At 42.8% G+C, this 14345-nt stretch overlaps 2 protein-coding genes and 2 pseudogenes across 2 annotated transcripts; 2 read left to right on the top strand and 2 right to left on the bottom strand.

The window, feature by feature from the left end:
• Positions 1–4: 4 nt before the first annotated feature.
• On the bottom strand, positions 5–940 carry LOC119468660 (eukaryotic translation initiation factor 2 subunit 1-like; the record flags this gene model as incomplete). The annotated part of the gene is made up of 1 exon (XM_037732736.1): positions 5–940. A coding segment is annotated over exon 1 (804 nt), but the record flags the coding sequence as incomplete, so codon positions are not given.
• A 3263-nt stretch (positions 941–4203) lies between these two features.
• Positions 4204–9336, bottom strand: LOC108291851 (annotated as a pseudogene).
• A 363-nt stretch (positions 9337–9699) lies between these two features.
• LOC108291850 lies at positions 9700–11107 on the top strand (annotated as a pseudogene).
• LOC119468665 (homeobox protein Meis2-like) lies at positions 9721–10217 on the top strand. Its single transcript, XM_037732748.1, has one exon. It carries the CDS (start codon positions 9721–9723, stop codon positions 10189–10191), a length of 471 nt encoding a protein of 156 aa, XP_037588676.1. The 3' UTR covers positions 10192–10217.
• Positions 11108–14345: the final 3238 nt, after the last annotated feature.

Here is a 14345-nt window from a genome sequence, read left to right as displayed (position 1 = left end):
CATTGAACACACCCCTCTTTTCCTCAATCTTTTCTTTGATAACAGCCATTGCTTGACTGAGGACAGAAAGGCCTTCTGTTCTCTCCAGGGTTGTCCTAGTCATTACATACCGAGGAGGAGCTATTAGATTAATCTTAATGGGCATGGCTTCTGTAGAACAATTCAAACCTGCTCTTAGGGCTTCTTTTACAGCATCAATGCCTTCATAACCATAACAAGCCTCTTCAATATCCGCTCGAATTTTGACAGCCTGTGGGGTCAAGCGCCTATTAATATTATTAATGAGTACTTCCCGTTCATCTTCATTCAAATCTAAACTATCCAAAATAGATGGGTCTGAGACTGCATGCTTAAATGCATCATAGGCACCATATCCGGGTCTCTCGTACTTGTCATCAAAGACCCAGGCAGTCCTCTGGAATAGGCTTTCCAGCCGCTCATCCTTGGTGTATTCTAACACCTCAGCAACACGACGAAGAATGATATAAACAGTTTTGGATTTTGTGAATTTGTCTTCACATTTGATTGCTTCCTCTGGAGAAACTCTTCTTTTTGACAAATCTATATATCCTTTTTCTTTGTCCCCCCTAATGACAACCACACACTCATTCCTGCCAATTCGCATGAGTTTGTTTATAGAACGGATACGCCTTCTGGATAATTCACTAAGAAGAATCATGCCTTCAGTGTTGTATTCCAGCAAGCTGACATAAGCACCCATTTCGGCAATGGATCTTACATTCACCATCACTACATCTTCCACCTCAGGAAATTTGTGTTGATAAAATCTACAACTTAGACCCGGCATTCTGAGGTATGTGTGTGTTTCCCGCACTGGAACCCAGCGCCGCCTCCTTCAATCAGAAGAGACCAGGCTTGCTGCTCCCGCACCGGCTGCCGATCGTCCTCAGCTTGCGCTTCCAAGATAAGCTATTTTTACCCCCCAAAAAAGTCTCTTTTTAGCCGGGCGCGGTGGCTCACGCCTGTAATCCCAGCACTTTGGGAGGCCGAGGCGGGCGGATCACGAGGTCAAGAGATCGAGACCATCCTGGTCAACATGGTGAAACCCCGTCTCTACTAAAAATACAAAAATTAGCTGGGCATGGTGGTGCGTGCCTGTAATCCCAGCTACTCGGGAGGCTGAGGCAGGAGAATTGCCTGAACCCGGGAGGCGGAGGTTGCAGTGAGCCGAGATCGCGCCATTGCACTCCAGCCTGGGTAACAAGAGCGAAACTCCGTCTCAAAAACAAAACAAAACAAAACAAAACAAAACGCTTTTTAATTGTCATATAAATATTAAGGTCCTTTCTTTTTTCTTTATATTTCAGCTTTTATTTTCGATACAGGGGATACATGTGTAGCATTATTCATTGATCATGCTGGACCCAGCTAGTGAGCACAGTACCCAGAAGATACTTTTTCAGACCTTGCCCCCATGCTCCCTCTCCCAGCCAGGATACCACTGCGTCTATTGTTTTCATGTTTATATCCATGTGTGCTCAATGTTTAACTCCCACTCCTAAGTGAGGACATGCAGTATTTGGTTTCCTGTTCTGGTGTTAATTTCTTTAGGATTATGGTCTCCAGCTCCATCCATGTTGTCACAAAGGACATGGTTCCTTTTTTCATGGCTATGCAGTATTCTATGTTGTATATGTACCACATTTTTTTATCCAATCCACCACTGATGGGCACCTAGGTTGATTCCATGTCTTTGCAATGGTGACTAGCACAGCAATGAAAATATCAGTGCATGTGTCTTTTTGGTGTAATAATCTATATTCCTTTGGATATATACTCTCATGGAATTTCTGCATTGAATGGTAGCCCTGTTTTAAGTTCTTTGAGAAATCTTCAAACTGCTTTCCACAGTAGCTGAACTAAGCTACATTCCCACTACCAGAGTTTAAGTGTTCCCTTTTCTCCACAGCCTCACCAGCATCTGTTGTTTTTTGACTTTTTTTAATAATACCCATTCTGACTGATGTGAGATGGTATCTCATTGTGGTTTTGATTTGCATTTCTCTGATGATTAGTGATGATTAGCATTCTTCCATATTGTTGGCCACTTGTATATCCGCTTTGGAAAAGTCTCTGATCACATCTTTTTAATGAGTTTTTTTATGTTTTGCTTACAGATTTAAGTATTTTATAGATTCTGGATATTAGGTGTATGGTTTGTGAATATTTGTCCCACTGTGCGTGCTGTCTGGTTACTCTGTTGATCACTTCTTTTGCTGTGCCAAAGCTCTTTAGTTTAATTAGTTCCCACTTGCCAGTTTTTGTTTTTGTCAATCGCTTTTGGGGAGTTAGCCATAAATCCTTTGTCAAGATGTTAAGAAGGGGATTTCCTAGGTTTTCTTCTATGATTTCTTTTTCTTTTTTCTTTTTGGCGTTTGAGACAGAGTTTCACTCTTGTTGTCCAGGCTGCAGTGCAATGGTGCAATCTCAGCTCACCGCAACTTCCACCTCCCAGGTTCAAGGGACTCTCCTGCCTCAGCTTCCCGAGTAGCTGGGATTACAGGAATGTGCCATCATGCCCAGCTAATTTTGTATTTTTAGTAGAAACAGGGTTTTTCCATGTTGGTCAGGCTGGTCTCAAACTCCCAACCTCAGGTGAGCCACCTGCCTCAGCCTCCCAAAGTGTCTGGGATTACAGGTGTGAGCCACCGTACCTGGCCAGTTTTCTTCTATGATTTTTATAGTTTGAAGTCTTACATTTAAATCTTTAATCCATCTTAAGTTAATTTTTCCATATGGTGAAAGATAAGAGTCTAGTTTCATTCTTCTGCTTATGCCCCAGCCAACAATTGTAGCACCATTTATTGAATAGGGAGTCCTTTCCCCATTGCTTGTTTTTGTCAACCTTGGTGAAGTTCAGTTGGTTGTAGGTGTGTGGCTTTATTTCTGAGCTTTCAATTCTGTTCCATTTGTCTATGGTTCTGTTTTTGTTATCAGTATCATGCTGTTTTGATTACTGTAGTCTTACAGTATAATTTGAAGTCAGGTAGGGTGATGTTCTTCCTATGTTCTTTTTTCTTAGAATTTGCTTTGGTTATTGAGACTCTTCTTTGGTTCTGTATGAATTTTGTAATAGTTTTTTCTAATTCTGTGAAGAATGAATTGATAGTTTGACAGAAATAGCATTGAATCTATAAATTGCTTTGGCCAGTATGATCGTCTTAATGATATTGATTCTTTCACTCCATGAGCATGGTGTGTTTCTCCATTTATTTGCATCATCTCTGATTTCTTTCAGTGATATAGATTTTCTTGTAAAGATCTTTCACATCCTTGTCTAGCTGTATTCCTCAGTATTTCATTCTCTTTGTGGCTATTGTAAACAGGGTTGCATTCTTGATTTGATTCTCAGCCTGGACATTATTGGTGTCGAGAAATGCTACTGATTTTTCATGTTGATTTTGTATTCTGAAACCTTAAAACTGATATTAGTTCTAATATTCATTTGGTGGAGTCTTTTTTTTTCTTTGTGATATGCTTTTTTTATTTTAATTTTTATAAGTTCCAGGGTACATGTATAGGATGTGCAGGTTTGTTACATACGTAAATGTGTGCCATGGTGGTTTGCTGTACCTATCAACCCATCACCTAGGTATTAAGCCCAGCATGCATTAGCTCTTTTTCCTAATGCTCCACCTCCCCTACCCCACTTCCCAACAGGCTACCATGTGTGTTGTTCCACTCCCTGTGTCCATATGTTCTCATTGTTCAGTTCCCGCTTATATGGTCAGTTCCCACTTATGCTGAGGATAATGGCTTCCAGCTCCATCCATGGCCCTGCAAAGGACATAGTCTCATTCCTTTTTACGGCTGCATAGTATTCCATGGTGTATATGTACCACAGGTTCTTTATTCAGTCTATTATTGATGGGCATTTAGGTTGATTCTCTGTCTTTGCTATTGTAAACAGTGCTGCAATGAACATACACATGCATGTATCTTTATAACAGAATGATTTATATTCCTTTGGGTATATATACAGTAAGGTGATTGCTGGGTCAAATTGTATTTCTGGTTCTAGTTCTGTGAGGAATCATTGCACTATCTTTCACAACAGTTGAACTAATTTAGATTCCCACCAACAGTGTAAAGGCATTTCTATTTCTCCACAGACTTGCCAGAATCTGTTGTTTCTTGACTTTTTAATAATTGCCACTCTAACTGGCATGATGGTATCTCATTACGGTTTTCATTTGCATTTCTCTAATGATCAGTGACATTGAGCTTTTTTTGAAGTGTTTGTTGACCACATGAATGTCTTCTTTTGAGAAGTATCTGTTTATGTCATTTGCCTATGGGATTTATGGGGGTTGTTTTTTTCTTTTTTGTGGGGGAGGTGGGGTGTCTGACTTATTCAAAGTGGCTGTCAGAGGCCCAACCAGGGAGCAGAAACCAATTAGTTGGGAGCCGTGGGATTGAACAGGGCGGGAATTTCCAGGTATCAGAAGGTAAAAGGAGGTCAGCTGAGCAGCCAGAACAGCATTAGGGCCATGCTGAGCAGGAGAGGCCACCCAGGGCCCTGCCCCACTCAAGGCTGCAGCATAGAACCTTGCCATCTCCTCTTTGGGGTTGCCCTGGGCCAGGTGAAATCACATCTGGCTGCTGCAGCCACTCCCTTGGCTGTAGTTGCTGACCTGGTAGGAGTAACTCCAGATTTCATTGCACAGAGCAGTGGGTGTGGGAAAGTAGAAATGAAAAGATACACAGGCAGCTCCCACCGGGGACTTGTTAAATCCTGAGGTCCAGTTCCAGCCCTTGTGCCAGTTGCTCTTGCAGGTGTAGGAGGTGCAACAATCCTTCCACCATTGCCCACAATCCTCTTTGTACAGGGGCATGTTCAGTACCTGCTCTTTGCACCAGCTCTGATCCACCTGCTGGGTCCAGGGCCCAAAGTTGGAGGAGCACTTGTAGGGGCAGGTGTCCTGGATGAAATGCTGTTTGCAGGCAGGTGCCATCTCTCTGCAGTGGTTCCAGTTTAATCTATATAGGTAGAAAACAAGGGGAATGCTTCCAACTTTTGCCCATTCAGTAGAATATTGGCTGTGAGTTTGTCATTAATGACTCTTACTATTTTGAGTATGTTCCTTCAATACATAGTTTATTGACAGTTTTTAACATGAAGGAATATTGAATTTTATAGAAGGCCTTTTCTGCATCTATCAAGATAATCATGTGTTTTTTGTCTTCAGAATTGTTTATGTGATGAATTATGTTTGCTGATTTTCATATGTTGAACCAGCCTTGCATCCTGAAGATGAAGCCAACTTGATAGTGACGGGTAAGCTTTTTGATGTACTGCTGGATTCAATTTGCCAGTATTTTATTGAGAATTTTTGCATTGATGTTCATCAGGGATATTGGCCTGAAGTTTTCTTTTTCTCTTGTATCTCTGCCAGGCTTTGGTATCAGGATGATGCTGGCCTCATAGAATGAGTTAGGGAGGAGTCCCTTCTTTTCAATTGTTTGGAATCGTTTGAGAAGAAATGATGCCAGTTCCTCTTTATACCTCTGGTAGAATCCATCTGTAAATCCATCTGGTCCTGGTCTATTTTTTGGTTTGCATGTTATTTATTACTGCTCGATTTCAGAGCTTGGTATTGGTCGATTCAGGGATTCAACTTCTTCCTGGTTCAGTCTTGGGAGGGTGTATGTATCCAAAAATTTATTCACTTCTTGAAGATTTTCTGGTTTATTTGCATAGAGGTGTTTATAATGTTCTCTGATGGTTGGTTGTATTTCTTTGGTTTCAGTGGTGATATCCCCTTTATTATTTTTTATTGTGTTTATTTGATTCTCCTCTCATTCCTTATTAGTCTAGCTAGCAATCTATTTTATTAATTTTTTCAAAAACACAGCTCCTGAATTCATTATTTTTGAAGGGTGTTTTCTATCTCTATCTCCTTGAGTTCCACTCTAATCTAGGCTATTTCTTGTCTTCTAGCTTTAGGTTTGTTTGCTCTTGGTTCTCTCATTCTTTCAGTTGTGACATTAGGGTATCAGTTTTAAATCTTTCTGTCTTTTTGATGTGGGCATTTAGTGCTATAAATTTCCCTCAACACTGCTTTAGCTGCATCCCAGAATCTGGTAGATTATCTCTTTTTTTCTCATTGGTTTCAAATAACTTTTTGATTTATGCCTTAATTTCATTATTTACCCAGGAGTCATTCAGGAGCAGGTTGTTCAATTTCCATGAAGTTGTGTGGTTTTCAGTGAGTTTCTTAATCTTTAGTTCTAATTTGATTGTGCTGTGGTCTGAGAGACTATTTTTATTTCAGTTCTTTTGCATTTGCTGAGGAGTGATTTACTTCCAATTATGTGATCAATTTTACAGTAGATGCCATGTGGAGCTAACAATATATGTTCAATTGCTTTGGGGTGGAGAGTTCTGTAGATATCTATAAGGTCCTCTTGATCCAGGGCTGAGTTCAAATCCTGAATATCTTTGTTAATTTTCTTTTGTTGATCTGTCTAATATTGACAGTGGGGTGTTAAAGTCTCCCGCTATTATTGTGTGGGAATCTAAGCCTCTTTTAGGTTTCTAAGAACTTGTTTTATGAATCTGGATGCTCTGTATTGGGTGCATATCTGTTTGGGATAGTTAGCCCTTCCTGTTGAATTGACCTGTCTACTATTATGTAATGCCTTTCTTTGTCTCTTTTTACCTTTGCTGATTTAAAGTCTGTTTTGTCAGAAGCTAGGATTAGACCCCCTGTTTTTTTCTGTTTTTGAATTGCTTGGTAAATTTTTCTCCATCATTTTATTTTTAGTCAATGTGTGTCTTTTTGCATGTGAGATGGGTTTCTTGAATACAGCACACCAATAGATCTTTACTTTTTATCTAGCTTGCCATTCTGTGTCTTTTAACTGGGTCATTTAGCCCATTTACATTTAAAATTAATATTATTATGTGTAAATTTCATCCTATCACCATGATGTTAGCTGGTTATTTTGCAGACTTGTTTATGTAGTTGCTTCATAGTCTTATTGGTCTGTGTACTTCAGTGTGTTTTTTTAGTGGCTGGTAATGCTTTTTCCTTTCCATGTTTAGTGCTTCCTTCAGGACCTCTTGCACAGCAGGTCTGGTGGTGATGAATTTTCTCAGCATTTGCTTGTCTGAAAAGGATTTTATTTCTCCTTCTCTTACGAAGCTTAGTTTGGCTGAATATGAAATTTTCAGTTGGAAATTCTTTTCTTTAAGAATATTCAATTTTGGCCCCCAATGTCTTCTGGCTTCTAGGATTTCTACTGAGATGTCTGCTATTAGTTTGAAGGGCTTCCCTTTATAGGTGACTTGGCCTTTCTCTCTGACTACCCTTAACGTATTTTCCTTCATTTCTACCTTGGAGAAGCTGGTGATTATGTGTCTTTGGGTTGATCTTCTTGTGGAGTATTTTACTTCTCTGTATTTCCTGCATGTTGCCATGTCTTGTTAGGTAGGGGAAGTTCTCCTGGATGTTATTACCCTAAAGTGGATTTTCCAACTTGGTTTCATTCTCCCTGTGTCTTTTGGGTATCCCTATCAGTCATAGGTTCAGTCTTTTAACACAACTCCATAGATTTCAGAGGTTTTGTTTGTTTCTTCTCATTTTTTTCTCTAATCTTGTCTGCCTGCCTTATTTCCACAGGGTAGTCTTCAACCTCCACAGGATATTCTTTCATCTGCTTGGTCTATACAGCTATTGATACTTGTGTTTGCATTGCGAAGTTCTCATGTTGTGCTTTTCAGCTCTGTTGAGTCATTTATATTCCTCTCTAAACTGGTTCTTCTGGTTAACAGCTCCTGTAATGTTTTATCATTCTTAGCTTCTTTACAATGAATTAGAACATACCCCTTTAGCTCAGCAAAGTTCATCATTACCCATCTTCTGAAGCCCACTTCTGTCAATTCATTCATCTCAGCCTCAGCCCAGTTCTGTGCCCTCGCTGGAGATATGTTGTGATCATTTGGAGTAGAAGAGACACTCTGTTTTTTGGTTTTTTGTTTTTTTTTCTTTTTTAGTTTTCAGCATTTTTGCTTTGATTCTTTCTCATTTTCATGGGCTTATCTACCTTTGATCTTTGAGGCTGCTGACCTTTGGAGGGGGGTTTTGTGGGGTCTTTTTTGTTAATGTTGTTGTTGTTGCTTTCTGATTGTTTCTTTTAGCAGTCATGCCTCTCTTTCCTAGGGCTGCTGAGATTTGCTTGGTGTTCTCTCCAGACCCTATTCGTCTGGTTCCTTCCTGCCCCTGAAGATATGACCAGTGGGGGCTGCAGAATAGCAAAGATGGCAGTCTGCTCCATCCTCTGGGAGCTCTGTCCCAGAGAGGCACTGACCTAATGCCAGGCAGAATGCTCCTATATGAGGTGTCTGGAGACTCCTGTTGGGACATCTCACCTAGTCAGGAGGAGCAGGATCAGGGACCCATTTAAATAAGCAGTCTGACTGCCTCTTGGTGGAGTGGGTGTGCTTTGCTGGGGAAATCCTCCACATCCAGGCTTCCCTGATTCTCCAGATCCAGCAGGCAGAAAAGACTAAAACTGTTAATCCATGATACACAACTGCCCCACCTCTTTCGGGGTCACTACCTGCAGGGGTTTGTCCTGCAGAACCTGACTCAACAATGAATGAATAAATTCACTCACGCACAGAATACAATGAATGAGTGGGCCAAGGTGTTCAGGCCACTCACAGACACTTGAAGAGAGTGCTGTAAAGAGATAGCAGTCACCACCCCCAACACACTGGCCTCTCTGGCCTTTATTCAGCACACATTAAATGACAAAAGCCTTGAGTCAACACCACTAGGGTGTAGAGATTAAAGGACAGGTTTCGAGGCCTAAAGCAAACACCATTAGTGGATAATATCTCTGGTTGGCCTCCCGCCAAGAGAGTCATTTGGAATAATCAAAGGTTAGTTTATAGAACCACATGAGTAAACAAGTTATTCAGATAAACTCCCCCACATTCCCTAGCTAATTGCTTTTCTTATCAACTAAAGGTAAAGGGCATAAGGCTGCCTTCAGCTGAAACTTCTAGTGAAACTATGCAAACTTCTCGTCCTTTCAAGAAGGTTTGTGACTATATTCTATAACTTTCTCTAATGCTTTTCCCTTAATATTTTTGTCACTAACCTGACTGAACTCCCACACTCCTCCTAAGAGCTCCTCTCATGGATATCAGAGTTCTGTCCATAAACCCCTGGCTGGGGATGCTGAAATTCCCGCAAGCAGGCCCCACATGGTGAGAAGTGGATCAATGTCCCACTTAACGAAGCAGTCTGGGCCCTTGGCTATATCAGACCCAAATGACTCACTCCTCACTTTCTCCCTCCCCATTCCACCATGGCCCTCACAGACGCTCAGGGTGGCCCCTTGTCCACCCTGCTTGGAGGGAATGTGCTCTGAGTTAAGTTTGTCTCTTCTGGTCCTAGAAAAAATGAGTATTGGCAAGGTTGCTGGATCTGCACAGAAAAGAAAGTGCCACTTAATAAAAAATTTACCCCAATAGTGGTACCATCTGCAGAGCTTGCTGCCCTTGGACCTTAGCAGGAAGCCTTCAGGGTGTTGTAATCAGTGGGCAGAGGAGAGGGAGGCCATGGAATTAAAAAGCGCAAAAGCAAGAGTGCCATGCCAAACATCCCCAACATGACCCAGTTAAGCAGGAGCCGGGAGTAACGGGAAAATGAACTAGAATACAATGAGCTGCCCCATTACGGCAGGATGAATGGAGTAGGGGTTCCCAATTCCATGTACAGAGACCCTCACCCGCTGCAGCCAATCCCCCTAGTTCACAACCTGAACCCCTGGCTGCCACTCCACGCCACACAGCATGCCCTGCACCCCAATGTCATGCTGGCCAGCATGGGATCCACTGTCAACGACAACTTGAAGCAGGACAAAGACGCGATCTATGGGCACCCATTGTTTCCTCTGTTAGCTCTGGTCTTTGAGAAGTGCGAGCTGGCAACCTGCACTCCCCGGGAACCTGGAGTGGCCAGCGGAGACATCTGCTTCTCCGACTCCTTCAACAAGGACATCACAGTCTTTGCCAAGCAGGTTCATGCCAAAAAGCCACTTTTCTCCTCAAATCCAGAGCTGGACAATTTGATGATACAAGCAATACAAGTACTAAGGTTTCATCTTTTGGAGTTAGAAAAGGTTCATGAACTGTGCAATAACTTCTGCCACTGATGCCTTAGCTGTTTGAAGGGGAAAATGCCCATCAATCTTGTCATTGATGAAAACGATAGCAGCACCAAGTCAGATCATGAAGAGCATTCAGCCTCCTCCACAAATCTCGCTGACCATAACCCTTCTTCTTGGTGAGACCACAATGATGCAACCTCAACCCAATCAACAGCCACCTCAGGGCCCTCCAGTGGGGGCCATGCCTCCCAGAGCTGAGACAACAGCAGTGAGCAAGGAGTTGGTTTAGACAACAGTGTAGCTTCACCTGGTACAGATGGCGATGATGATCCAGATAAGGACAAAAAACACCAGAAGAAAAGAGGCATTTTCCCCAAAGTAGCAACAAATATCATGAGAGCATGGCTCTTCCAGCATCTCACACATCCTTACCCTTCCAAAGAGCAGAAGAAAGAGCGCAAGACACAGGACTTCCAGTTCTCCAAGTAAACAACTGGTTTATTAACGCCAAAAGAAGAACAGCACAGCCCATGACTGACCAGTCAAATTGAGCAGTGAGCCAAAGAGCAGTGTATAGTCCAGAGGGTCAGCCCATGGGAAGCTTTGTGTTAGATGGTCAGCAACACATGGGGATCTGGTCTGCAGGTTTGCAGAGCATGCCAGGGGACTGCGTTTCTCATGGTGGTCCTATGGGAATGAATATGGCACAGCCAAGTTACACTCCTCTCCAGATGACCCCACGCCCTACTCAATTAAGACATAGATCCCCAATGCATTCATATTTGCCAAGCCATCCCCACCACCCAGCCATGATGATGCACAGAGGAACCCCTAACCACCCTGGAACGACTGTGTCAGCACAGAGCCCCACAATGTTAAATTCTGTAGATCTCAATGTTGGTGGACAGGTTATGGACATTAATGCCCAATAAAATGAGTGGCCTGAGGTGTCCAGGCCACTTACAGACACTTAAGGAGAGTGCTGTAAAGAGATAGCAGCCACCACCCCAACACGCTGGTAGTACTTTGTTGAAGTTTTTCTGTCAGCCAGGTGAGTGCCTCATGCCTGTAATCCAGCACTTTGGGAGGCTGAGGCAGGTGGATCACCTGAGGTCAGGAGTTCAAGACCAGCCTGGCCAAAATGGGGAAACCCCATCTGTACTAAAAATACAAAAATTAGTCAGGCGTGGTGATGCATGCCTGTAATCTCAGCTGCTCAGGAGGTTGAGGCAGGAGAATTTCATAAACCCGGAAGGCGGAGGTTGCTGTGAGCTTATGTCACACCACTGCACTCAAGCCTGGGTGACAGAGTGAGACTTCATCTCAAAAAAGAAAGAAAAGAAAAAAGGAAGGAAGGAAGGGAGGGAGGGAGGGAAAAAGAGAAAGAAAGAAAAAGAAAAGAAAGAAAGAGAAAGAGAAATTAATTTTTGTGTCTATTATTCATCAGGAATATGGGTCTGAAGATTTTTTACTTTGTCATGTCTCTGCCAGATTTTGGTATGAGGCAGGAGAATTACATGAACCCAGGAGGCAGAAGTTGCAGTGAGCCAAGATTGCGCCATTGCACTCCAACCCGGGTGACAGCGTGAGACTCCATCTCAAAAACAAAAAAAAAATGGGCCTCTTGAAGACAACAGATGGTTGGGTGTTATCTTTTTATCTAGATTACCACTGTGTGCCCTTTGAGTGTGAGTGTTTAGCCTATTTACATTCAAGGTTAGTATTGACATGTGTGATTTTGATCTTGTCATCATGTCGCTAGCTGTTGTTATGTGGACTCGATTGCATAGCTGCTTTATCGTGCCTGTGGGCTACGTGCTTATGTGTGTTTTTGTGGTAGCAGATGTTATTCTTTCGATTCCCTTCATACTCTCTTACGACTCTCTTAGGAACCTCATAGGGCTAGTGTAGTTGAAATGTATTCCCACAGCATTTGCTTGTCTATGAAGGATTTTATTTCTCCTTCACTCATGAAGCTAAATTTGAGTGGATTTTAAATTCTCTGTTGAAATTATTTTCTTTAAGGATACTGAAAATAGGCCACCAATGTCTTCTGAAGGTCTGTAAGGTTTCTATGGAGATGTCTGCTACTGGCCTGATGAGGTTCCCTCCTGTATGGGACCTGCCCTTTATCTCTAGATGTCTTCATGATTTTTTTCTTTTGCATTAACTTTGGTGAAGCTGATAACTATGCCTTGGGCTGGTCATCTTGTATCTAGCTGGGTATCTCTGTACCTCTTGGATTTGCATGTCCACCTCTGATTAGGGAACTTTTCATGGACTATATCCTCAAATGTATTTTCCAAGCTTCTCATTCTCTCTCCTCTTTCAGGCGTGACAATGAGTTGTAGATTTGGTTTCCTTACATAATTCCATATTTTCCTGAGGCTTTGTTTATCTTTCTTAATTCTTTTTTCTTTATTTTTGTCTAAGTTGACTGAAAGAACCAGTCTTCAAGCTCTAAGATACTCTCCTCAGCTTGGTCTATTCTGCTGCTAAGACTTCCAATTGTATTATGTTCTTGAAGGGAGTTTTTCAGCTCTAGAAGTTCAGTTTGGTTCTTTCTTAAAATGGCTATTTTATCTTTCTGCTTTTCGATTATTTTACTGGATTCGTTGGATTCCTTAGAGGAAATTTTAGTCTTTCTTGAATCTTGATGAGCTTCATTGTCATTCAGGTTCTTAATTCGATGTCTGATGTTTCAGTCATTTCAGACTGGCTAAGAATCATTAGTGAGGACCTAATGGACTTGTTTGGAAGTAAGGGGATATTCTGGCTTTTTGGATTGCCAGAATTGTTTTGTGTATGTATATATATGCAGTCTTGCTCTGTCGCCCTGGCTGGAGTGCAGTGGCATGCTCTCAGCTCACTGCAACCTCTGCCTCCTGAGTTCAAGCGATTCTCCTGCCTCAGCCTCCCAAGTAGCCAGGACTACAGGCACATGACATCACGCCCAGCTAATTTTTGTATTTTTAGTAGAGAGAGGGTTTTTCCATGTTAGCCAGGATGGTCTCCTCTCCTGATCTCGTGATTCACCCACCTTGGTCTCCCAAAGTATTGGGATTACAGATGTGCACCACCATACCCATGGATTGTCAGAGTTCTTACCTGATTCTTTCTCATCTGGAAGGGTTGGTGTTCCTTTAACTTGGTGTAAGTTGAATATATTCAATTGGCTTTATTTCTAGATGCTTTCAGAGGGTCAAAGTCTGTATAGAATCTTTATGTGTAGGTGAATTCTTGTGTTTGTTTTCACAAGTGCATATATAAGTGGGATAAGTTTTTGCTGCTGTGGTTTAGGCCATGTGGGCTATGTGCTTATGTGTGTTTTTATGATGGGGTTTAAGAGTAATGACCGGTAGCCAGGTTAATACCTACTGTTCCTAGGCATGCTCTGTGTAGGGTAGGGGAGAGAGATGGCTCCCTCACCAGGTCCACTCCTGATCCTTGAGGGAGCCTGCTCTGATCGCTGCCACTGTGCCCAGGCATCTTTTGTTAGGTGCAAGGCTGCAGGAGGGAGATGTGCCACACTCTCTCTGGACTGGCCCTGTGGAAGGAGGAATTCCGTGTTTCCGCCCTTGCCCAAGAGCCTGCTCATCTCACTCTTCTCAGTGTTCTGAAGATGTAGGTTTCTCCCTCACTCAAATGCCAGCTGCAGATCTTGGCACCACACTCCCAAACTACATGCTACAGCCCTGGGGCACCAGGACATCCCACAGAGGCTCATGTTTGCATTCCAGCTATCCTGGGGCAATCCATTGTGCTCTTCAGGTACCAGAAAAGTACTCAGATGCAGCAAAACACTCAGGCTGGGCTGTGGGGGTTGCAATGTGCACTCAATCCTGCAAGGTAGCTAAACACGGACCTTGGGAGGGGCCAGTGGGCAGAAGGGCTTGTGGAGCAGATGCATCACAGTTCCTCAAGGAAATTGGACCCACTGTCTTAGCTCAAAGTCACGTGGTGCCCCTGACTCCCAGAGGGATAGGGAGAAACCTGGGGGATGGGTGTATGTAGCTGCCCTCTACTGGAGCTGCCCAGTGCACAAAAACTCCTGGGCATTATGTTGTCCAAAAGCCTGTTTCTGCCTGCTTTTCAGGGAGATCACCCTGCCAGCTCATACACAGGAGACATAGGCTCCCCTATAGCTAGGATCTCAGAGGTCCAGGGCAAGAGCGAGCTGTCCCTCAGCTCCCTGACAC

This window comes from Cebus imitator, unplaced genomic scaffold (genome assembly GCF_001604975.1).
Source record: "Cebus imitator isolate Cc_AM_T3 unplaced genomic scaffold, Cebus_imitator-1.0 Scaffold469, whole genome shotgun sequence".
In the NCBI taxonomy this organism is placed as follows: domain Eukaryota; kingdom Metazoa; phylum Chordata; class Mammalia; order Primates; family Cebidae; genus Cebus; species Cebus imitator.
This window is presented reverse-complemented; position numbering and strand designations above follow the sequence as displayed.